The sequence below is a fragment of the Podarcis bocagei genome (genome assembly GCF_964188305.1).
Source record: "Podarcis bocagei genome assembly, chromosome: 5".
Classification (NCBI taxonomy): Eukaryota; Metazoa; Chordata; class Lepidosauria; order Squamata; family Lacertidae; genus Podarcis; species Podarcis bocagei.
Window position 1 is genome coordinate 69,504,501 of NC_138129.1, and position 24,188 is coordinate 69,528,688.

The 24,188-nt window shown below is 43.6% G+C and overlaps 1 protein-coding gene across 3 annotated transcripts in view; it reads right to left on the minus strand.

The window, feature by feature from the left end:
- The window catches only part of ADGRL4 (adhesion G protein-coupled receptor L4), a 91,750-nt gene that overhangs the window by 21,023 nt on the left and 46,539 nt on the right, over positions 1-24,188 (minus strand). For 2 of the 3 annotated variants that reach the window (XM_081193742.1, XM_081193741.1), the window contains exons 5-14: positions 19,144-19,299; positions 17,404-17,477; positions 16,404-16,583; positions 16,112-16,295; positions 14,120-14,236; positions 12,783-12,976; positions 8,686-8,862; positions 5,963-6,166; positions 2,211-2,431; positions 604-670 (exon numbers count right to left, since the gene is read on the minus strand). In XM_081193742.1, coding sequence (XP_081049868.1) covers positions 604-670; positions 2,211-2,431; positions 5,963-6,166; positions 8,686-8,862; positions 12,783-12,976; positions 14,120-14,236; positions 16,112-16,295; positions 16,404-16,583; positions 17,404-17,477; positions 19,144-19,299 — 1,574 coding nt within the window. The remainder of the gene's footprint in view (positions 1-603; positions 671-2,210; positions 2,432-5,962; positions 6,167-8,685; positions 8,863-12,782; positions 12,977-14,119; positions 14,237-16,111; positions 16,296-16,403; positions 16,584-17,403; positions 17,478-19,143; positions 19,300-24,188) is intronic. The other variant, XM_081193743.1, reaches the window with a different exon arrangement.

Consider the following 24,188-nt stretch of genomic DNA (forward strand, 5'->3'; position numbering starts at 1 on the left):
AGGAATTAAAAAGGCTCCTTTTTCCCAGAAGAAATAGAGGCTATCAATTCTTGACTTGCCTGCCCATGTGAAATAGTGGGTTTTTGTCTCTGATGTCGCAATTTTGTTTAAAATAGCCTTGATGATGGCAGGGTACACGCGAATGATAAAATCATAAAGATGACAGCCTAATCTTCAAAGATGACCGATCACAGATAAAAGATTAAGTAACTCAGCATTTGAAATACCAGATTATCCGTCTCCTGGCATAGTGTCTGTGTATCCCTCCTGCTGAGTTCTGCAGAGATATCACTGACATGTAAAGATGCTACATCTTACATACCAGAATTGCTACAGAGAATGCCGTTCCCTCAGGCCGTCAGGTTGAAAGAAACAGGCCCTCAAATGAAATATTAGTTAATCAAACATATGTCTGTGAGACAGGCAAAGTACTTGGGCGCGTAAAAGATAAGCATATTTTAGCGTGGCTATTTAAAAACAGCTAAAATAGTTCATTTTACCATATAATTAGCACTCACAGGTGGGACAGTGATGGGTTAGTGATTATTATACACCTTTTATTATCAATTTTATGTACCCCAATAATAAAAAAGCCATACTTACAAGAATGATTAGACATGCTGGTCCTATAAAACTCCATATAAAGTTGTTCTTTGTGCTGAGCCAACATCTGAAAAGTAAACAGTGCATAATGTTTGCAAATTTGCTTACAGATGAATCACGCCTGTCTTTGGAATCAGGTGTTTCTGAAGACTGGAAATGACTGCTAGTTGTGATGACTATATATTACCTCCAGTATCAGAATCAGTATGCTTCTGGGTACCAGTTGCCTGAGAACATGAATGGAAGTGTGTCATTGAGTTCATGGCCTGCTTGTGGCAGGGCCGGATTTAGGTTTGATGAGGCCCTAAGCTACTGAAGGTAATGGGGCCCTTTATATGTCCAGCTGTCCTTTGTCAACAACAAATTGTCACTGTTTTTGTGTGTGTTGAATATATGCTATAAGGTAATTTATGGACCTAATAGGTATGTAGGTTTTATTTTATTTGTTTTTTATCTTATATTTTGGAAATGTATATGCATTTTTTCCCCTTTAAGTTTTTTAGGGGGCCCCAAGAGAGTGGGGCCCTAAGCTATAGCTTGTTTAGCTTATATGTAAATTCGGCACTGTTTGTGGGCTTCCCATAAGTATCGGGTTGCTCTCTGAGGGAACTAAATGCTGGCTTAGATAGGCTTTGAGTCTACCGGGCTCATTTTGTGTTCTTACGTTATGGCCACTAGATATGTGGTATTCCTCATTATAGGAAGCCTATTGCTGAGGGAAGCCACAAGCCTGATTGTCTGAATTACCAGACTAGTGACCCTGCATGATATGTTTTTTCACCCAACATATCATGTTAAACCCGAAATAGTAGTCATCATAAAATAATGTTGTACACCACCCCAACCTCTGAGTGTTGCGAGATTCTTTTATCAATGCTGGGAAACCATCTTGTTGTGGTTTCAACAGAAGGAAAAAAGGACCATTCATTTCACAGAAGGGGGCAGTTCTGTACAGACATGATATGCCCACCTCCTTATAGATATGGCAGCTTGGGTTGCACATCTGAGCTACCACAAGCATAAAACCCCATCTGGATCAGGGCATATGCCTTTGCGTCTAGAACTTAACAGTAAAAATTTCAATAAGTATCACGGTATGTATTCCCTGCAACCCAAGAAGCGATGTGTGCAATCAAGTGTCTATGCATTCATACCCTGGTGGGTGTGGCTTTCATGCCCAAACGTGCATCTGTCTGGGGCTAGATTCCTTCATCTAGTACTCAGAACTGCCTCAGAATATCCAGAGACTGGATTGATAGCAGTGTGCACAGCACTGACAAAATGGTAGGGGTGGTGAACATTAGCTTCAATAATCTGTTTGAGGGAAGAGGAGATTGCATACACCTTTCATAGTTGCAGAGAGGCCACACATCTCTTTCTGAAAAATAACCACCATAGTTGTCAAAGCTGGCTGGGCCAACCGTTTCTTCGATGGGTAGTCGCAGTCCAATATAATGTACACAGGAGTGTGCAGGCAACTCACTGTTATGTGAACATAGTTTCCTGTCAGAAACATGCTTAGGCGATCACATCTCAGTGGGCTGACGCAGGAAGAAGTCATGTCAGAACTATCTATAACTAAAGTCAATATGTAAACAATGAATTACACATCAGTTCTTTCGTAGTATTTCGATCCCAGTGCAGCAGAAATGCCAACCACCACTGCTGGGCTCACATAGCCAAAGATATAGAAATTCTTGTGTAAGAATCCTTTATTGTAGATTACTCCAACAACTATAAGGTACAGGTGAATGCCTTCGATACACATCCACGCGAAGGCAGCTAAGAGGAAGTAATGGAGTAATCCAGCAGTGATTGAACAGAATAGCTAGAAGGGAAAACAGAAAAAAAGCATAAGTGAATAACATAAAAGACTCCATATCTTGCAATGCAGGTTAAAAATGTTGTCATAGTACAGTACCAGCAAAACCTCTTCCACTGGAAATTTGTCTCGATAGGAAAATGGCCCAGGCCCTGTCATTACTTTTCTGTAAGTACACAGGAAACCACCAAACCCATTTCATTTTAAAACTCAGACCTCATTCTCATTTCTTTTTGCCTGTGTGCCTACAATCACATGAAATACACAAACTGATGAAGCAGATGATATATATTTTCCGCAGAATGTGTTCAACCTTATATATACCCCCTGTTCCACATGGGCATGTATGCAAGCAACCCCTTTTCACACTGAAACAAGACCAGGACAACCCCTGTCGAAGTAACCTTCTACCATCACCATCAATCCCCGGCATTGAATGTGTTGGCCTAGTGTGGGGCTCCGAGGAGAGCTTGGCTGTCTGGCGGGTGTACTGGCCACCTAGCGCACCAGCAGCCACCCTGTCAGGCCTATTGGAGGCGGTGGCCGGCTGGGCCTTGGAGTTCCCTAACCTATTGGTATTGGGGGACTTTAACATCCATGCTGATGCCACTCCCTCCTCACAGGCTCTGGACCTGGTGTCTTCCATGGCAACACTAGGGCTCTCCCAGTTTGTTTCGGGCCCAACACAGCAAGCAGGCCACACGCTGGATTTGATCTTTGGCGTAGGTATAGATGTGATCATGTCTCCTTCGATGAAGGTGCCATGGTCTGATCACTATGCTCTGAAAGCCAGGATTGACTTTCCACCCCCACCCTGCTTAGGTGGCGAGTCAATTTGGGCTCGCTTGCAGAGGCTGATGGACCCTGATAGATTCCGCCAAGCCTTGCGGGACCTTGCTCCCCCTGGCGACTCATTGACTGAGCTTGTTGAGGGCTGGAATACCCAGCTCCTGGCAGCCATCGTGTGCCCGTGACGGAGCCTCAAGAACATCTTATAGGGCTTTTATGAAAACCTACGAGATGGCAGTGAAGGCTGCTAAGAAGCCATACTTCTCGGCCTCCATTGCATCCGCTAGCTCTCGCCCAGCGCAATTATTTAGTATAATTAGGTCTTTAACGTCCCTTGAGGGACAGCCAAATTTAAATAACAATTTGACACACAGCTGTGAGGCATTTGCGAGCTTTTTTGCGGAGAAGGTCTTGTTGCTCCGCCATGACCTCCCTGCCAATTTGGATACAATAAAGGAACTGGAGGCCCCTCGACTGTCCTCGAGTCCAGTATTGGACCATTTCGACTGGATATCCCCAGCCGATGTGGACAGACTCCTCCGAGCTGGAAAGCCCACCACCTGTCCTCTCAACCCGTGCCCGTCTTGGCTGATTAGAGCGTGTCCAGACGAGGTGCGGGCCCTCCTGGGGGATGTCATCAATTTGTCCCTTGGCACGGGGACATTCCCAGGGGAACTGAAGGAGGCAGTGGTGCGCCCGCTCTTAAAGAAAACATCATTAGATCCTTTAGATCTATCCAATTACCGCCCGGTTTCGAATCTTCCATTACTGGGTAAGGTGATTGAGAGAGCGATTGCTGAACAGCTTGGTGGGTTTCTGGATGAAACATCGGCTCTGGATCCATTCCAGTCCGGCTTCCGCGCTGGTCATGGGACCGAGACGGCTCTGGTTGCCCTAACAGATGATCTTCGTAGACAGCTGGATCGAGGTGATTGAGAGAGCGGTTGCTGAACAGCTTGGTGGGTTTCTGGATGAAACATCGGCTCTGGATCCATTCCAGTCCGGCTTCCGCACTGGTCATGGGACCGAGACGGCTCTGGTTGCCCTAACAGATGATCTTCGTAGACAGCTGGAACGAGGTGGGTCGGGGCTGCTGATTCTTCTAGATCTGTCAGCAGCTTTCGACATGGTCGATCACGAACTTCTGGACCACTTCCTTGCCGACGTGGGGATCCAGGGCACAGTCCTTCAATGGCTGTGCTCGTTTCTCTCTGGTCAGGGACAGAGGGTGGCACTTGGGGGGGAATTGTCATCGCGCCACTCCTTGGTGTGTGGAGTACCTCAGGGTGTGATACTCTCCCCAATGCTTTTCAACATCTTTATGCGCCCCCTTGCCCAGCTTGTTCGGAGTTTTGGGCTGGGTTGCCATCAGTATGCCGATGACACCCAACTCTATCTGTTGATGGATGGCCATCCTGACTCAGCCCCAGACACACTGACCAGATGTTTGGAAGCTGTGGCTGGATGGTTACGTGGGAGCCGGTTGAAGCTAAATCCTTCGAAGACAGAGGTCCTGTGGCTGGGACGGGGCGATATGGGATTGGGGGGGGGCAACTCCCATCTCTTGCGGGGGCGCAATTAGTGCCAGCACTGTCCGTTAAGAGTTTGGGTGTAATCTTCGACACCTCCCTTTCCATGGAGGTGCAGATTGCAGCTATAACAAAGGCGACATTTTTCCATCTTGGCCAAGCTAAGCAGTTGGCTCCTTACCTCTCTCGCCCTAACCTAGCCATTGTGATCTACGCGACGGTCACCTCCAGACTGGATTATTGTAACTCGCTCTACATGGGGCTGCCCTTGAGGCTGACCCAGAAACTCCAGCGGGTGCAGAATGCTGCAGCGAGACTCCTTACGAGGTCTTCGCTGTGAGATCACATTCACCCGGTGCTATACCAGCTGCACTGGCTCCCGGTGGAGTACAGGATCAGGTTTAAGGTGCTGGTTTTAACCTTTAAAGCCCTATACGGCCTAGGACCCTCATACCTACGGGACCGCCTCTCCTGGTATGCCCCACAGAGAAACTTACGGTCTTCAAATAAAAACATCTTGAAGGTCCCAGGCCACAGAGAAGTTAGGCTGGCCTCAACTAGAGCCAGGACTTTTTCGGCTGTGGCTCCGATCTGGTGGAACACTCTGTCACAAGAGACCAGGGCCCTGTGGGACTTGACATCTTTCCGCAGGGCCTGCAAGGCAGAGCTGTTCCACCAGGCCTTTGGCCAGGGCACAGCCTGACTCCCTCCCTCGGCAATCTTCGCAGAGCTCTGGCCCAATGGTTGCCAGTGGCTTGAATTAATTTACTTTATAATGAATGATTTTATAGTGTTGTTTATGCTGTACTTTTGTACTGTTTTATTGTTGTTAGTCGCCCTGAGCCTGGCTTCGGCTGGGGAGGGCGGGATATAAATAAAATTTAACATAACACAAATTGGCATTAACACCTTCTGATATTATTGGAACATGGTCAGTTTAAACTCAGTTAAAAATCTGCTTCTATTTTGTCTTAGTTAAGGCTCCCATTCTCAGAGTAGACCACTGGCAGAAGACCCTTCCTTCTCTTCAATGAGGCTTATACTTTCTGAATGGGATTTCCTGGAATCCTTAAATGAGTGTTTTATATCCACAGCTATTTGTGGGTAAAACATTCACGGGGAAACTGGGAAATGCTACTTGCACCTCTGAAAAAGGCACTTTAGAGTAGACATTTGCTTTCCTACCCAACATGAAATGGCATGAGGAAAGGTCACGTACCTTATTATTGTTCATGTTAATTCCAACAAGAAAAATTAGCTCAGCCAGAAAAAGGCTGCAACAGAGATTTTTGTGAATTGTTGTCCTTGTACTTTGAATTTCACTGAAGAACCAGAAAGTGAAAATGCACATGGAGAGGCAGATCAAGGAGATAATTATTCCAAGCTGAGTAATTCTTGTGAGAATATAATAATTCTTGTCATCCTGGGAGAGGGAAATAATAATATAACATATTGGAGAGAATGGCTAAAGAATAGCTTCTTTAAAACCTCATTTGATACTGGAGTTCTGATTCTATTTCATTTACCCCCTCCATACTCCTTGTTAAAATACCCAGCCAAGTTATTGGTTGAAATGCTTTACACATTTTTAAATTGATTTTATTAAGGTACTAGTTGGTACAAGGAAGTGTGCAAGGAAAAATCATAGAACTTGGACGATAGGACTTATCTCCTCCTCTGCCTGTGCCTTCTAAATTTGCTCTGGAGGATTGGGGGAAACCCCAGAACAGGTTTGGGGGAGTGCAGTGGGGGTGCAGGCTATCTGTTATCTGGTTTTGCATTGGTATGCCTGGATAAATATAGATATTGATTTCTTCAGGGACTGTAGAGATCGTCAGATTGAATTGGCAATTATCTGTCACCAAAAGCCATAGAGCCCAGCATATTTCTTTTCCAAGTAGCTGTCATTAATTTAACTGCCCATTAATACCTTATGACAGAATAATGTAATGGATATCATTTGAAGTGCTTTGAAAATTATCCCACTCAAAGAGATGGAGCATAAACCTGGGGTTTTTTAAGTTTTATTTTTAGAAAACGAAAACAATTCACTCTTGACTTGTCTTGTAACTTGTGCCTCACTTGCTTTCAGATTAATATTTTAAACCCAAATTAAGTAAACACCCCGCAGATGCAAAACACACTCTTGTATTTGAGGACTCCTCATGAGCTGCGAAGGAGTCTAAGTATAACTCGAGGGAGGGAGCTTTTTATTTTTGGACAGAGGATTTAGCCGACTTGAGAGTATTAGCACAAACACATTGCATTGACACATGCTGGGCTCTTCATGCTGACAGATTCTGCTTCTTAGTTGCTAAAAGCAACTTACAATTTCAGTTCAAATGTGAGGGGGTTTTTGGGGAAGTGTTTTGACTCTCTCTCTCTTTTTTCTGTGATCACTTGGCCTGTATTTAGAATCCATGTCCATTTTATTGCGATCTTCCTTTAATCTGATCCTCAGCTATGTACTTCTTTTTAAATTTCTTACTGAGAATATTTCAACTGAACAAAATAAAATAGAAATAAAAAAGTGAATAAAAAAATCTAAAAGGAGGGAGAAGGTATGTTATATCACTATATATGCAAATGACTACAATTCCATATATGATTGTCTAATATTAATGTTATTATACACAGCAGTTATTTTTGTTGAATGCTAAGTGCTACATATTGGAAATGGGTACACATGGCCATCACAATAAAGTATTTCCACTTTTTTGTATCATTCTACATTTGCTTTTTCTTTAAATAAAAAGCACTATGGTTTTGAAAAGTCTGAAGTTCTGTTTGTTCATACATTTCTTTTTAGTCAGGTTTACTTCTGAGAAAAATTGGCCTATTGCATATTCTGTGGTCATATCCGCATCTTACATAGTTTATGCCAATTTAACCAACCTAGCTTCCCCGAAACAATCCTTGGAACTGTAGATTGTTAAAGGTGCTGAGTATTATTAGGAGGCCCCTATTCCCCTCACAATTCCCAGGGTTTCCTGGGAAGATTGATTGTTAAAGTGTTCTGGGAATGGTACGTCTATGAGGGGAATAGGGGTCGCCTAAAAACTCTCAACACCTTTAACAAGCGACAGTGCCTGGGAATCATGGGGGAAACCGTGACTGTTAGTGGCATAAATAGTACTTTTACAGCTGCTCAGTGACCGTGAATGGTCTCTCTGCCCCGTTTTCTGTTTGTAAAATGAAGATAGTAGTGACTTAAGTCTCGAGGTTATTGATAAGCATGAATAATATATGGATAATAAATATTATGGGAGTTGAAAAATGCTCAATGGCAGTTAAAAACAAATAATAAATGGGGGGAGAGTAGAGTAGTTAGCACCCATATAAGAGATAGCATGTGCATTACATTGTTATAGGGATGTGGGTGGTGCTGTGGGTTAAACCACAGAGCCTAGGGCTTGCCGATCAGAAGGCTGGTGGTTCGAATCCCCACAATGGGGTGAGCTCCTGTTGCTCGGCCCCTGCTTCTGCCAACCTAGCAGTTTGAAAGCACAAAGTGCAAGTAGATAAATAGGTACTGCTCCGACAGGAAGGTAAACGGCGTTTCCGTGCGCTTCTCTGGTTCGCCAGAAGCGGCTTAGTCATGCTGGCCACATGACCCGGAAGCTGTATGCTGACTCCCTCGGCCAGTAAAGTGAGATGAGCACCGCAACCCCAGAGCCGTCCGCGACTGGACCTAATGATCAGGGGTCCCTTTACCTTTACATTGTTATAATGGAATATTCACAGCGTAAAGTTCAGGGACATCCTAACCATGAAAATATCTACTGCTGCTAAAGAATTATCCCATTGTGTATTTGCTCAGTGAGAATAAAGTGATAGACCAAGCGAGGAAGGAAGTAACAATTTAACGGCAGAGACCAATTGGTTCTACACACAAACTATTTAAAGAAATTAATAAACACTATATTTAAAAAGAGCACTTACAACTTCAGAGTTGTTTGAGGACATCAAAACAGCAAAAGGGGTAAGATGATTGCATCTGCATGTGGTATGGGTGCTATTGAAATGTGCTCGTTCACATCCTTCTGTAGACCAGTTTCCTTCCATTGTGTCTTCTGAATAATTCCAAAATGCACACTTAACATCTTTTTTGTCTACAGTCTGGAACAGAAGGAAAAATTTTAATGGATGGCAAGAGGCACAAAGCCACTCAACAAGAAGTATCTGCTACATTAGCAGAGGCAATTCATCACAATGCCTTTATTCCACAAAACCCAGAATCTGAACTGTTCATAATTCAGGTTCAGGAGAAACACAGGAATAAAAACAAAGAAAATCAGAACAGAAAGATGAAACAAGATAGGTAAAAGAAGGTAGACTAAAGAGAGGAAGGAAAACTATATCTGCTTTCTCCTTCTTTTCAAACATTGTTCCTGAGTTTTAGAAATCAACAGTCCAAATAATGGATTTAAAAATGTCTGTACAATTAATATGTTTGCTCCTGTCCATTTCTAGTGGCCTTATTTTGACCAGGACTTGCTAATTCTTCTCTTTCCAGAGAGTGTATATGACTGTACTACAGGCCTTGGACTTTTTGCACCACCTGACCTTCTAGTCTTTGAAATGGGTTTGTGGGAGGAGAGGTCATTGTTTTGTTGATTTTGTTTTAACTACTTGCATGTCAAAGCCCCCCCCCCCCCGGAGAATAAAGACACTAGGACACGGAATTTTAGGTTAATGCTAATGGGCAAAATTTAGGCCACAACTTTATTGGAATGTGAGCCATATTGGTATAGGCATTGGCACCAACAGACTATATCTGATTTCCTGCCCGCCTTGCAGGAAGTCTGTAGGGGTAAACCACCAGTAGGGGGAGCCCGCTGATGTGGATTGACTCGAGCATCCCCTGGGTTCCCGATGGGGCCGTGGCATGGCCCTAGCCCCTCCGCAGACTTCGGATGAGATCCAGACACCTGGGTTCCTTTAACGGAATACCCTTGAGCATGGAGGGGCAGGTGATGGCCGTACCTCCCCCCCCATATAGCTATTCCAATGCCTAACTGCCACATGAGCCCAAAGCTCGCTGCCAATACCCTCACACCTGCAACCAAACTCCTATTCTTTTGATAATATCAGCCAACCAGGCGTCATTTCCGCCACTGGAAAGATGAATGCCATCTGCCCAATAGAGGGCCTCATTGTTATAGACAATTCCTGGGTGGCAAATCACATGGCAACCCAGTGCCAACAACTTCCATGTTACAGCACGATCCAAGAGTTTCCTGGCCTTGTTAGTGGAAGCTGGGCAGCGACTGTCGTGCCAAATGTGTCTCTCTATGAGTTGTGACCATAAAATAGCCATTTTGGGGAAGGTTATTGACAAGTCCTCAAAGTCCTTTTTAATGCTTAGTCTCAAGTTGAAGCCCTTCCTGGAGGGAAAGTCATTCTCGCCCAGCTGCACCACCAGTGCTGAAGGCGGCCGCCCTGGCCTTCACCATCAGCAAAAATTCTTCCCAGGGGTGATTCAGCGATGTGCCGGGGTTTAAATTGCCCCGGCCATGCCCCCTGACCTGCCCAATCGGCCGCTCACTGCCTGGCATGGCCAGGCCCTCTCAGCTTAACGTGAGACACAGTCCCACCCCAACGCTGAGGTGGGGGTGGGCCTGGCGGCGAGACTGCAACCCGCCCCCACTCAGAAGTGGAAGTGATTTACTTGTGTTTTTACTTAATATTTTTATCTTGTAAACTGCCCTGAGATCTTGCGATGAAGGGCGGTCTATAACTCATAATAATAATAATAATAATAATAATAATAATAATAATAATAATAATAATAAATGACCCATCTTTCTTGTTTTAGGCCTCATCTGCACCATACGTTAAAATCAGCATCATGCCACTTTAACAATCATAGCTGTAGTTCATTAAGGGAGTGGAGAGTTGGCAGGAGGCCGTTAATTACCTCGCAGAACAACAATTCCCAGAGTTGCTGGGAAGAGGGATTGATTGTTAAACCACTTTGGGAATTGTAGCTCTTTGAGAGGCCTTAGAACTCTCAGCATCTTTAACCAACTATTATAAGGTCAGCCTGGATAGCTCAGTTGGTTAGAGCATGGTGCTGAAAGGGGCAAGGTTGCAGGTTTGATTCCTGTATGCGACAGCTGTGTATTCCTGTATTCCAGGGATTTGGACTAAGTGATTCTCAGAGTCGCTTTTCCTATTCTACTGTTCTATTATTCTAGGATTCTTCAGGGAAAGTCACGACTGTTTAAAGTGCTATGATACTGCTTGCCTAGTCTGGACTTTCATTGTCCATATAATTGCCCTTATCCTCCTGCAAAACAACATCAAAACCAAAAACCTTTCCTCAGCTTACCTGCTAAAGGTGCATACTGAATCATACCCATTTAATATTCTACTTTTTATTTATTTATTATATTTGGATCTTGACTGCCTTCCCCCAAAAATCATGATGACTTCTTCACAAAAGCCCTGGGAGGTAGACAAGGTCAATACATCGTTACTTCGCCAAGAATACTGAGTGGGATTTATGGCTGAGTCACGATTTAATCACAGGATTTAATGCCATTCTACTTCCTATCAACTTCTGTCTATCATACACTATGTAACATCATGTCTTTTAGCACAGGAGGAAAGAAAGTAATTATATTAATTTCTCTAAATTTTCAGTGAAACTGTTCTTTTTCTGCCCCCCCCCATTAAAAGACTTTTGAGTCACCTTTCAGGTCCAGTGCCCTCCCAAGAAGAGATACAAGATAGTTAATAAATTACAAGCACAATAAAAATAGCAATATAGTACAAGAAACAGCAAATTATGCTCCTGAAAATGATAAGTAACTTCATCATAGAGTGGCTGGGGAAACCCAGCCGGATGGGCGGGGTATAAATAATAAAATTATTTAATAATAATAATAATAATAATAATAATAATAATAATAATAATAGAATTGCAGATTTGGAAGGACAATCTGCCATACAGGTATTGAAGTTGCACTCTTGGCATTATCAGTACCAGGCTCTATCCAGGCTTAGCACAGCAGCTAATGAAAAGCAGACTGAAATTAAAGATTTTAAGATTGTTTTTTTTAGAAATTTCCAGTGGTGGGACTATAAATACCTCCTGAGGTGTGAGGCTGCTTCTGAAAGGCCACATCTTTTGAATCTAGCAACCTCTGATCATCAGGCTAGAGAGCAGAGCCCCAGAAGCTTCAAGCTCAAGCATAGAATTGTAGAGTTGGAAGGGACTGTGAGGGCCATTTGGTTGACCCCTGCAGTAAAGGAATCTCTTGCCCAACTTGGGGCTCGAATCCACAACCCTAAGATTAAGAGTCTCATGCTCCACCATCCAAGTTATCCCAATATCCCATTCTCATATTGATGTAGGTAGCCCTTTGGAAAACCTGATTACAAACCATCTAGGGTCATAAATAACACTTTAAATAGGACCCGCAAACAATAGGCAGCCAGTGTGACTGGTACACAATACAGTAGGTGGGATGTGATCTGATTCTTTGTCCCCCTCAGGCATTCATACTGCCACATGCTGTACCAGCTGAAGTTTCCAAATAGCCTTTAATGGCAGCCCACGCACAGCAGATTACAGCAATCTACTGCTGATTGCCCACCATGTCACCTGTTTGTGCGATGCAGCACCAGCACCATTAACTTCAGTGCCCTGCTAAATTTTGCTCATCTGCTTTTGCCTCTCTAGGCAAACGTGGCAAATGCAACAGATGCACAGCTTGTAAATGGAGGATGTTGAGAGGTGAGGAGGAGATTCGTATGACACTAACCAATTATTGACAATTGTGTAGTAGAACCAACATGCAGTTATTAGTCTTGTCAATTCCTATCAACACTTTGCAGCACTAACACACTCCCTCCCTGGCACTTGCTGAGTGGAAATCAGAATTGTAATTTCCCCTCTAATCATATTATATGCACATATCAGCAAATGACATAGGTGTGAGTGAACAACCAAATGAAAACAGAGTAGCTCCTTGTTACAACATAATTGTAGGCTTACTTTTAATCAGGTGTTCATTAGAAAGAAAACCTACCTGTGCATGTTTTAAAGTCAATGTTATTTTCTCTACTGGGTACAGCATAGGTGGCGTGGAGTGAATTGCGACAGCTATAACTGATGACCCTACTGTCTCTCCATGCTCTGAATTTTCCTCCAGTGAGAAGTTCTGCGATGATGAGAAGAGAGAGCCAATATTGCTGTACCGCAGAAACACAACTGCAACGGTGCCTATCAATCAAACAAATTGTGCTTAGTGGGTTGTAGCTTGTTTCCTAACAACCCTGAAGATAATAAGGAAATGACAAATAATAGATATCTGTATTTATTTTGCATGAAATATGCATAACATAATTTTTTTTGCTACACAGTTATTGAAAAGGTTAAGAGACAGTGAAGAATGTCGGCCTCTCAAGACAATATAACCCACCAGTATTAAAAATGAGTGTTTGTGATGCAAAATTAAGCAGATGGGTCCAAACGTTCCCTATTGTGACTAGAAGGGCTTCTTTGATTCAGAGAAGGCATTGAAGTCCAGCAGAGGCTCCTGCTGAAATGAGGAGGAATATTTTGTTGTTGCTGTTGGCAATTTCCTCCATTGCTCTTGCAGCTCCCAGTGCCACCTCCCACACTGTTCTCCCCCCCCCCAAACTTCCAGAGCAGATATTCAGGGGGAACAGGAAGCTGCAGGGAGGAGGAAAATAGCAAAACCTGCCCCTCCTTTCCTCTGATGTCATAGAATCGTTGAGTTGGAAGTGACCATGAGGAACATCTATTCCAACCTTCTTCAATGCAGGAATCTTTTCGTCCAATGTAAGGCTTGAACCCACAACCATTAGATTGAGAGTCTCATGCTCTACTGACTGAGCTACCATGTTTCTGCCTTTGAGAAGAAATCTGCTCATGTGAACTCTGGATCCAACCCAGTGCCAGTGAAAATCTGTTCTGAAGTGTTTGGGAGAAGTTTGCAGTCTAGGGGAAAAAAGTGGCTTGGGAGATGGTGGGAGAAGGAGGAAATGAGTGGAAATCACCTCCCCACTTTTCCCAGCAGGGAACACCTGCCGGGCCTTGGCTCCTTCTGTGTACAGGTCCATTCATGGAAGTTAACTGGATCTATTCCAGAGGTTTGTTTCGTTGTTGCTTTGCAATTATGCTTTGAATATTTCCAAGAGCAGGCATTTGATCCTTGCCAAGGGTGCATTTCTAGTGAAATACCTTTGAGAAATCATTGAAATTGCCTCATTGGGATTGGCTATCCCAAACCCTCCTGAAGGATTTACTTTCCTGAATTTTGCAAAGGAGGAGGCTTCTGGAAAACCCCATTGAACTTCACTTCTATAGCCTTATTCCTTGATTCACATTTCTCTCCCTAACCTTTAGAAGTAGTTGCTTCCTTTTTCTTTGCAGAGACCTTTATAATCTCTCCTCCCAACTGCACATGCTGGTGAATGTGCTCCATGCGCTGTATATCAAAGGCAAGAACTTTGAAAGCTGCAAAAGAAAAGAAGAAAGGGGAAAAACTCCTTTGGAACTCACAATTACATCCCAGCCTACTAAACCTCACACTTCTGCAATTAGGTTTACACTCAGCTGAACATTTATTACAGATGTCAGCACAAAGTCCAGCCAGGTAATTTAAGAGCGAAGACGCATGCACACACACGCACACACGCACCATTGTGTGGTTCATATTTGTTCAGGAGTTCGTTAATTCTAGTAGGCACAAATCTTTTATTTCCATTTTTGTACCTTTCCTTGGAAAAATGCAGCCCCTAATTTGCTTTGCGTTCAATGCATTTCCTAAAGAATAATGGAAACTACTTTCAAAGGAACAACCTTTTTATTAAGAATGCATTTCTGAAATGGAATATCAATTGCCATCTTTAAAAGCATAGTACCATTGAACAGTTTTTATTTTATAATATTTGGAGGTAGAAATGAATATTTTATTATTACTACACAAAGATGCACTGCGCTTTAATGATGTCTGTTGCTGAAACCAAAGAAAGCAACCTAATATGAACCACCCTGGACAAAGAAAATGACATTAGAGGGCATAGAGTCCTTTTTGTTGCTTTGCTCTGATCAATGTAGTGCTTCAGTCACCCATAAGGCAGCATAAAGGTCAATCAGACAGTTAAAAGCAAAGCAAAACAAGCATTTGACTAATGGGGTGGAATTACTTGGCTGGACTGTCTGCTACTTATAGCACAGAAAGCACACACACTTGTGATCTGAAGTTTCCAGCAAACTAAATATCAGCAAATGTTTGGTCCTCTTGACAAGGGTGTCCAGCACAGCTGGCTTATATACATCACGGGTCGGCCAGGCATGAAAGCAGACAATGCCTGGCCAACCATAAGAGTCTCTGATTGGACTGGCCCATTTAAACTTCAGGTTTGGGTGGGCAATCACGCCCAGCGACCGGCCAACCAGAGAAATTCCCAGGTAGGCAGCTGGCAACATGAACTCTGACTGCCCAGGGATGGCAGCTAGGACGGGGGGGGGGGAGGGCGTTTCGAAACCTTCACCCACCTGGGAAAAGGTGTATAGCCATTTCAGAGCCTAAAAAGTAATTCCTGTTAGGGTTGCCTGCAGCTTATGCACTTCTATGTTGAAGTGTTGCAGTTTTATGATGAACTTTTGAGATGAAGAGCTGGGTGATGTATGCTAATAGAACGCAGGTGGCGCAGTAGTCTAAACCACTGAGCTTCTTGGGCTTGCCGATCGCATGATCGGCAATTCGAATCCACACAATGGGGTGAGCTCCCGTTGCTCTATTCCAGCTCCCATCAACCTAACAGTTCGAAAGCATACCAGCGTGAGTAGATAAATAGGCTTCACGGTGTCCCATTGCACCAGAAGCGGTTTAGTCATGCTGGCCACATGACCTGTGGTCAAACACCGGCTCCCTCAGCCTGAAAGTGGAGATGAGCGCCACACCTCAGAGTCAAATTCGACTGGGCTTAACCATCCAGGGGTCCTTAACCTTAATCTGTATGCTAATAGACTGAGTTCTGCAATGGCATGGCACAGCTGTGGTTACTACTCACTAACTAGCATGAGCAACTGCAAACTCTCTGTCTCAGTTTTGTGTCTGATGCTGACCTATCTCATATGAGTTCCTGTGATGCCATGGATGCAGCTCTTGGAAGACACATGCAGAAGGCACAGTGAAGAGACCCTTTAGATTTCCAAACACAGAGAGAGCTGGGCAGAAGAGTAGTGTGAAGACAGATGTCTTAATTGAGACTCTACAACAACAGCCTCTGCAAGGCATTCACACAACATTGCTTTCAATATCAACAGTCTGTCCTGGAAGGAAAATGGGAACAGTTTTCAAATCATTTGCTCCCTTTTGCATACCTAAATCACTGGCATTAACCTCCACTTCTGTTGTCTTTTGAAAGCTCTGTGACATGAGTGCCGTGGTTTCTTCTGCAGCATGCAGCAGTTTAGTGAGGCTTCTTCTTCTGTTAACTTCCGGGATAGCTTCCCACGCTGCAGTTTTATCCTTCTGAACGAAATTGTTCACAGTATTAATGAATTCCTGTTAGATTAATAGTAAAAAAGTACTTTAGGTTATGTACTATATCTTATAACTGCTCCCCACCCTGCAAAAATAGATCAAATCTGCTGCACGGCTCGATTCACTTACATTAAGAGTTAGATTATAGAGCATTTCATTGTCAGAAATCGTGTTATTCACGATGGTTAGCAAGGGAGAAGATACAGATAATGCTTCTATGTAGGAAATCACATCCACAGGTGAAATTTGCCCTACAGTGTTTTGATTGATTTCTTGTAATACAGCCAGGGGTTCTTTTATTTTTCTAATCTGAAAGAAAGTTGAAATCATTAGGCATGACATTCCTAACATTTACAGTCAAATTCATATACATTCATATTCATTTATCAACATTAGTTAACAAGATGAGCCGACATGAGAGAGTGAATAGAATATTGGATGTCGACTTGGAAGGCTCAAGTCTCAGTCTATTCATGGCTTACTGCAGGGGTAGGAAATCTCTGATCCTCCTGTTGTCATTGGATTCCAGCTCCTAGCAGACCCAATCAGCATGGCCAAGGAATGATGAGAGCTGTAGTTGAATAATATCTGGAAGCACACAGGTTCCCCAGACCTGGCTCACTGGGTAGCCTTGTGTAGGTACCCATCTTTCCATATTGACTGTACCATATAGGGTAGCTGTAAAAATAAATCTGGAAAACCCAGTGTACAAGCAGGTGTGTCTAATATAGGCTGTCCTAGATACAGGGCTGGTCCAAGACATTTTGGCACCTGAGACGAATGACAAAATGGTGCCTCTCTCCACCAGAAAAGAAGGGGTAAGTGAAGATCTACATCAGGAACAATGGTGGCAGCAGCAGCGGGCAATGCCACATCTACTGCCCTGTGGATCCTGCTGCCCGAGGCAGTTGTGGTCCCATAGGTGGGCTGCTGCTGGTCTGATATGCTGCAATAAGCAGCCATAATGGCACTGCAACTGTCAGGCAGCCCTGCAGCCCGAGTAGCGTAGGCCATTGCAGCTGCCATCTTCTTAAGATTGTAGTACCAGAAATATTATCAGTATCATTTCAGGACAGAGGGAAAGTAAAAATAAGATTTGACAATAGATAAATATGCTAGTTTTACTTACTTTGGCTAAGGTTCTGTTAATATTTTCAGCTATGCAGTCATAGTTCAGTTCACACTTTGGCGCTGGGATTGCTGCTGAAATCAAAAGGGAATATTAAGGTCTTGGCATACAGTCATTTCAGTCTGGCTGATAACTAAAGCTCCAGACTTCCCCATTCGGTCTGTTTTAAAAGCCAGAGATACTTATTTTGTTGTTAAATTTGGTTGGATTTGCATGCGGCATTGTGAATGGCTCGACATATATTCATTCATAGCTAAGTGTGAGGTGCAGGATTGAACACAGGGTAATCTCTTTGGGGAGAGATATGTACCAAACCACATATGCTCAGCATGTATACAAAATTGAATTGGACACAAAATAGACGAATATCACCCACTCCTATTTTAAATGCATTTACAAAGCCATGGATAGCAGCTACCTTCTCAGAAGTTGCATTTCTCCTCCTTTCACACACAGGGCAGAATGCCCTTTCTAAGCTGCTGCTACTGCTGTGACTTTTACGAACTTTTTGTTTTTATTTTTAAGAATGCTCTTATATATTCAAGAATGTTTTATGAAAGTTAAGATTTATGTAGCTATAATAATAGATGGGCTCCTGCCAACCTAGTAGTTTGAAAGCACATCAAAAGTGCAAGTAGATAAATAGGTACTGCTCTGATGGGAAGGTAAACGGCGTTTCTGTGTGCTGCTCTGGTTCACCAGAAGCAGCTTAGTCATGCTGGTCACATGACCCGGAAGCTGTACGCCGGCTCCCTCAGCCAAGAAAGCGAGATGAGCGCCGCAACCCAGAGTTGGTCACGACTGGACCTAATGGTCATGGGTCCCTTTACCTTTAATAATAGATGGGAGCTCATCTGATTAATTATGAAGCTTCTTTAAAAAATCAGTGACATGCCTGGCTTTGTTCTTTCTCTTTTGTGGTTTTGTAAATTTGATTGTATGGTGTCTTGAACCTTTTCGGGATAGATGTTGAATGGTCAAAACCGACAAGTGTGGCTACCCTATGAGGTAACAGCACTGTAACTCCATGCTATCCATGCTGTGGCATCACAACAATCTGCATTTCTCTGCCCCAATCAGTGGCAGACAATTTTGTGGAGTGAGGGTGAGGAAAACATGGTATATCATGGTGATGCCACAGCATGAGGTAAGCAATACTGCATGTTATGGCAGGTGCAGTTAAATGTGTGATGGCCACATACTCACTGTAATGCATTGATACTTGTCAATGCGTTTGTAAATTTTTATTTTAAAAGCCACTTGTATTTAAACTGACTTGGACGAAAAATTCAATCTGAACCAAAAAGACACGTGCATGAAAGCATTAAGCAAAGGTGATTTCATTGTACCAAGTTAGCATTCCTGTTTACGTGTTTTGCCCAATCTTTACTCAAGTGTAGCACAACTCTGGAATATCTCTAAGGCTCTATTGATAATAGCAAAGCTACAGTCATATAGTGTATTTGACCCCTTAACGGTTAATGGACTTTGGTTGGTAAGTAATAGACGAAAATCAGTTCTGTATTTTATAATATACGACAGGCTACTTCTATTTTTCAGCAAACACACCTATCAGTCTTTTCTCCATCTTTTAAAAAGCACAATAATAATGCAGGTATTCACATCTTGCCACTTTTTTATATCCAGCTGATTAATCTAACTGAAGATAAAGAGTTACCGGTGGGCCTCTCAGAAGATATAGTTTTATAATAACACATAAAGCTCTATAATATCATTTACCTTGGCAGGAAGTGCCATCATTTGGCTTAAACTGTAATTTTCCTGTGGATGGTTGATAACCTTCCTTACAGGAGCAGTTATATCCTCCATACACATTTTCACATTTCGCATGATCTCCACAGGCAGCAGTTACTGGTTCAGCGCACTCATCTATATCTGCAAATATTGTGAGAAATTGAATTTTAAAAAAGGTTTTACATACTAACACCTTGCCGCTTTGTTGGTAGTAGCCTGATGTGCTGCAAGCAATTACATATTGAAATTTCACATCTACATTTTTTTTTAGAAAAAAGCAGCAGCAGCAGAAAGCTAAGCTATTGATCAAATGGAACAGAAACATGTGTGGCAATTAGGCAATTATAGTGCCTTGTAGGATAAAAGTCAAGGGAATGAGAGCAGGGCTAAATCTCAAAAAATGGAGATATTAGTGTGGCTCAAGTGAGACTGAAAAGTAGACCTACATATATAATGTATACATATAAGCTATACATATACATACATAATGTATACATATAAGCTAAACAAGCTATAGCTTAGGGCCCCACTCTCTTGGGCCCCCCCAAAAAATTAAAGGACAAAAAAACTGGATGTAAAATTCTAAAATATAAGATAAAAAAACAAAATAAAACCTATATACAGCAACAGTGTTTTGTGTTGTGTAGGCCCCTATGATGTAAGAAATGGGCCCCGCCTGCTAGCCTGCTCCCTAAGATATCACTGCTTTGCTCATGCCTACATTCTGCTATTTATAATTATTAGTAGTTTGCAGCATATATTTACACCTATTATTATTTCATGTTATAGGAAATTTCTAGAGACTAGATTATGAGTCTTTCTAAACTGTGTTTCTAAAGGAACTTTTGTTATTGCCAAATGCCAATGTGTTTGCATTACAGTGGTACCTCTGGTTGCGAACGGCATCCGTTCCAGAGGCCCGTTCACAACCTGAAAAGAACGCAACCCGCGTCTGCGTACATTCGGGTTGCGATTCGCCGCTTCTGCACATGCGAGTGACATCATTTTGTGCTCATGCGTGAGCGGTGAAACCCGGAAGTAACCCTTTCCGGTACTTCTGGGTCACCGCGGGACACAACCTGAAAATGCTCAACCTGAAGCAAACGTAACATGAGGTATGACTGTATTAAGTTTGTTATGAATAAAAATTCATTTTAAGTTAGAGCTTAATAATTATTTCACTGTTAATATACTTCTTAATTGTATTTCAGTCTAGCAATTACTTTGATAAAATACATACTTTGTTATGTGCAAATGGCTTTAGATACCTATTAGGTCCATAAATTGCATGGACAGGCGGAGTCCCCAGATCCCGCACGGTCCCCCCGTCATGTGGAATAACGACTCAAGACAATGTGCTATGGGATTAAATTGGCCACAACTTTATTAAATTTCAAATGTGGGTAGACCTTGGCTCAGACATTGGGCGTTCTCCCTCCCCGGTCCCCAGCCGGGGACCTAGGGAGCACCAGGGTTATCCAGTGTGTGTGTGGGGGATGGGCCGGCTCTGGAGGACATATGTTCAAGCAGAGATGGCCGCCCCCATAACGCCGCCACCGCAGGAGAGAGCAATGACGACCTTTCGGTGTACGGCCAAAGCCTCCCTTCAGAAAACCCCTTTAACGGGGAACCCTGGTATCGCCGCCGCAAGAGGAAGATGGACAAAAGGATTCCGCCCAAGGCCTGATACCGCCAAAGTTGTGACGTTTTGCTACGGGAAAGGCAAAACCTGCCAATGCAGGGAAATTCCTTTCCAGCCCTTTAACAGCGACCTTAACGTAGCAGCGCCCGCATACCTGTGAAGAAAAGTTAACCTGCAAAACCTGTGAAGAAAAGTTAACCTGCAAAATAAGACATTAACTGAGGGTGGGTAGGGTGGGAGAAGCTCTGGAGCCAAGTGAGGATTCCTAGGTAAGATCCTCCCTCTATTGTGTGGGCAGGTAATCCCTCCCCTACCTGGCCTGGTCTCCTTGGCAACGCTTCCCCCAGGTGGGATTGGACAACTGACTGAGGTAGGCGGAGACCTCCAGGTATCCCACCTGAGGGAAGGCAAAGCCAAGCCTATGCTGTTGGGGCCGCTCCAGATCCAGGGGCTGCATGCGTCCACGCAAAAGGCGCCCCCCATTTTAAGCGGGGAGCGGTCATTACCATATAGCATATATTCAACACAAAAAACAACAACAATTTGTTGTTGACAAAGGACAGCTGGACGCATAAAGGGCACCATTACCTTCAGGAGCTTAGGGCCTCATCAAACCTAAATCCAGCCCTGGACCTACCTGTACCTGACAGGAAATCCTGGCCCCTAATCTCGATTGTGCGAGAACTAGCTGTGGTTTCCCTGTGTGACAGAAATGCACTATGCTGATGTTCGGGGGGGTGTACTTTTGTATGTTTTATTTATTGCAGTGGTGTAGCGTGGTATGCTGGTGCACAGGGAACACTAAATGATCCCAGCCTCGCAAAGTGGCTCAGGGCTGGCAGGGCGGCGTGAGAAGGATTCAAAGCTCTTCAATCCCAGCCTTGCCCTCACTTGAAATCCTGATCTCCAGCCAGCACTCTTTACCTATCCCAGGATAGGGGGCACAATATAAAGCTCAATGTCTTTCCATTTATCATGCTGCATGGAATATCATTGCTAAAATTTCCCACAGGCAGCATCACCCTTTCCTCTCTCGACATGATAAAAGAATAGGCTCCACGTAACCTCTGCATAGTAGGAAACTGTAAACAAGACTAGTTTGATAAGCAGGATAATGCAGAACACACTGCTACAACATAGATTCACTTGTCAAAAAATGCAAGTGTCAAGTACAAGGAAACCGTGGCAAAACATCCCTTTTCATAATGGTTGAATAGATCAGTCGGAGATCAGTTTATTATTACAAGGGTTTTTCTCTTCATGTCAGCTGCAAAAAAAAAAAAAAAAGGGGGGGGAGCTGCATTCCTAAATACAAATAAATGGCTTTCTACCAAGGGACAGACAAACTTGGAACAGCCCGCAATGCCTTTTAAGCTGAGTGACAAAATAATATACTGCATATCGATCAGGTTTAGAAGTGCACTTATAAATAGAGTATTAAAAATTAATGCATAAATTAATACGAACAGCACTTTCTCCCCAAATGCGATAAACACTGTGCAAAGATAGTTATACATAATTCAGCGTAGTTCAAAATTATAAGCACAAAAGGAAGAAGTTAATCACCACCATAAATCATTTATTATAAGTTCCTTCCCCACCCCAACATATAATTCGTAATTTTAATAAACTCAAGGTGTAGTTCAAGAACTGCTTACACAAGGACTGGCCAGTTGAGGCCAATTAGAAAATACATTGGATTGTCTTTGGAAATCTAAGGCGAGCTTCAAGGATGCCCAAGCATGCTGGCCATCTGCCAAAATGCCCATCATCCAGCAGGGGGAACACTGTCATGAACCTCCTGGATCTACCCTTTGTCTTCACCATTGGATCCTGTTTGTTTATCTGCTCCTCACTCCAGCCCATACGATATAAGGGAGAAAAGGAAGGGCAGTAGATCCCATGCCCTGCTTGCTCTGTCTGACAAGCAACCAGAAAGTGATAGCCAGAGGATGAGGAGCAGCAGCTGATAACTGGGGTGGTGATGAGATAAAGCTACTGTGGCAGGCTAGGAATATTGCAGTTAGCCCAGTACTGTTTAAGGTGAAATAGAAAGTTGCCAGGTTGCACAATAATCTCTTCTCTCTCAACCCGGTGGCTACCACTGACAGCTCTGATCATCTTTTGCAGGGTGGAAGTGGAGAAGATGGGTTTTAAGCAAGCATGCTCACATTTTCACACCCTTAACCAATTAAGTGCTGCCATGGCTGACGGTCAAAGATTACAAGATCAATGTAGGATCTGAAACGGCAACCTTAAACAGAGTAATCCCCATTGAACACAATGGGATTAATGATACATAGGACTGTGCTGCCAGTGTCCATTTTGTCTGCCACTGATATTCTGCTACTTCTCAAAAGCGAGATGGGCGCCACAACCCCATAGTCGCCTTTGATTGGACTTAACCGTCCAGGGTTCCTTTACCTTTTACCTTTACTTCTCAAAACTGCTATTTTTGTTGTTGAGTCCAGAGATATATTCTTGTTAAATGTGTTTGTGGGAAGGGGAATTATTGGGTTGTTTTTGTTTGTTTTATTATGTATTTTGTATTCTCATTTTGTATTTCATGTTTTGAACTGCCCTGGGAATTTTGGCCGACAACAACAACAACAACCGCTCTTCACATCAAATGGGGGGGGGGTCTTTTTGCGTGGTCGCACACAGCCCCTCCTGATCCTACGTGACCCCTGGAAATACTGCCTGGCTTCGCCCGCCCCCCCCCCAAGCTGGATACCTGGAAGTTCCCATCTAACCTCAGACAGTTAACCAATCCCAGCTAGGGAGGCGTTGTCAGGGGAGCTGGTCTGCCCTACTCACACAATAGAGGGTGGAACTTACCTAGGAGTCCTCAATTGACTCCAGAGCTTCTCCGACCCTGCCCTCCCTCAGTTATGCTTTCTTTTGCAGGTTAACCTCTTCTTCACAGGTGTGTGAGCGCTGCTACATCATTGGTTGCTGTTAAAGGACTGGGAAGGACTGGGTAGCCTTCCCCGTAGCAAAACTTCACAACTTTGGTGGTTTCAGGCCTTGGGCGGAATCCTTTAGTCTATCTTCCCTAAATGGGGGGGGGGCGTGAAGCGGTGACCCATGCCCTCTCCACAGTGGCGATCCCAGGGTTCCCCGTTAAAGGGGTTGTTTTGAGGGGAGTCATGGGCCATACACCAATAGGTTGTCAGTTCTCTCCCCTGTGTTGCAGCGAAATGGGGGGCGGACACTCTGCTTAAACATACGTTTTCCAGAGCCAGCCCAATCCCTACACTTTAGGATAACCCTGATGTTCCCCAGATCCCCGACCGGGCACTGGGAGGGATAAAACGTGTTCTCCCTAACAGAGAGCACGTGTTGCGGTTGGGGGAACAGGCCACCCTGTCATGACTAGGCAAATTTG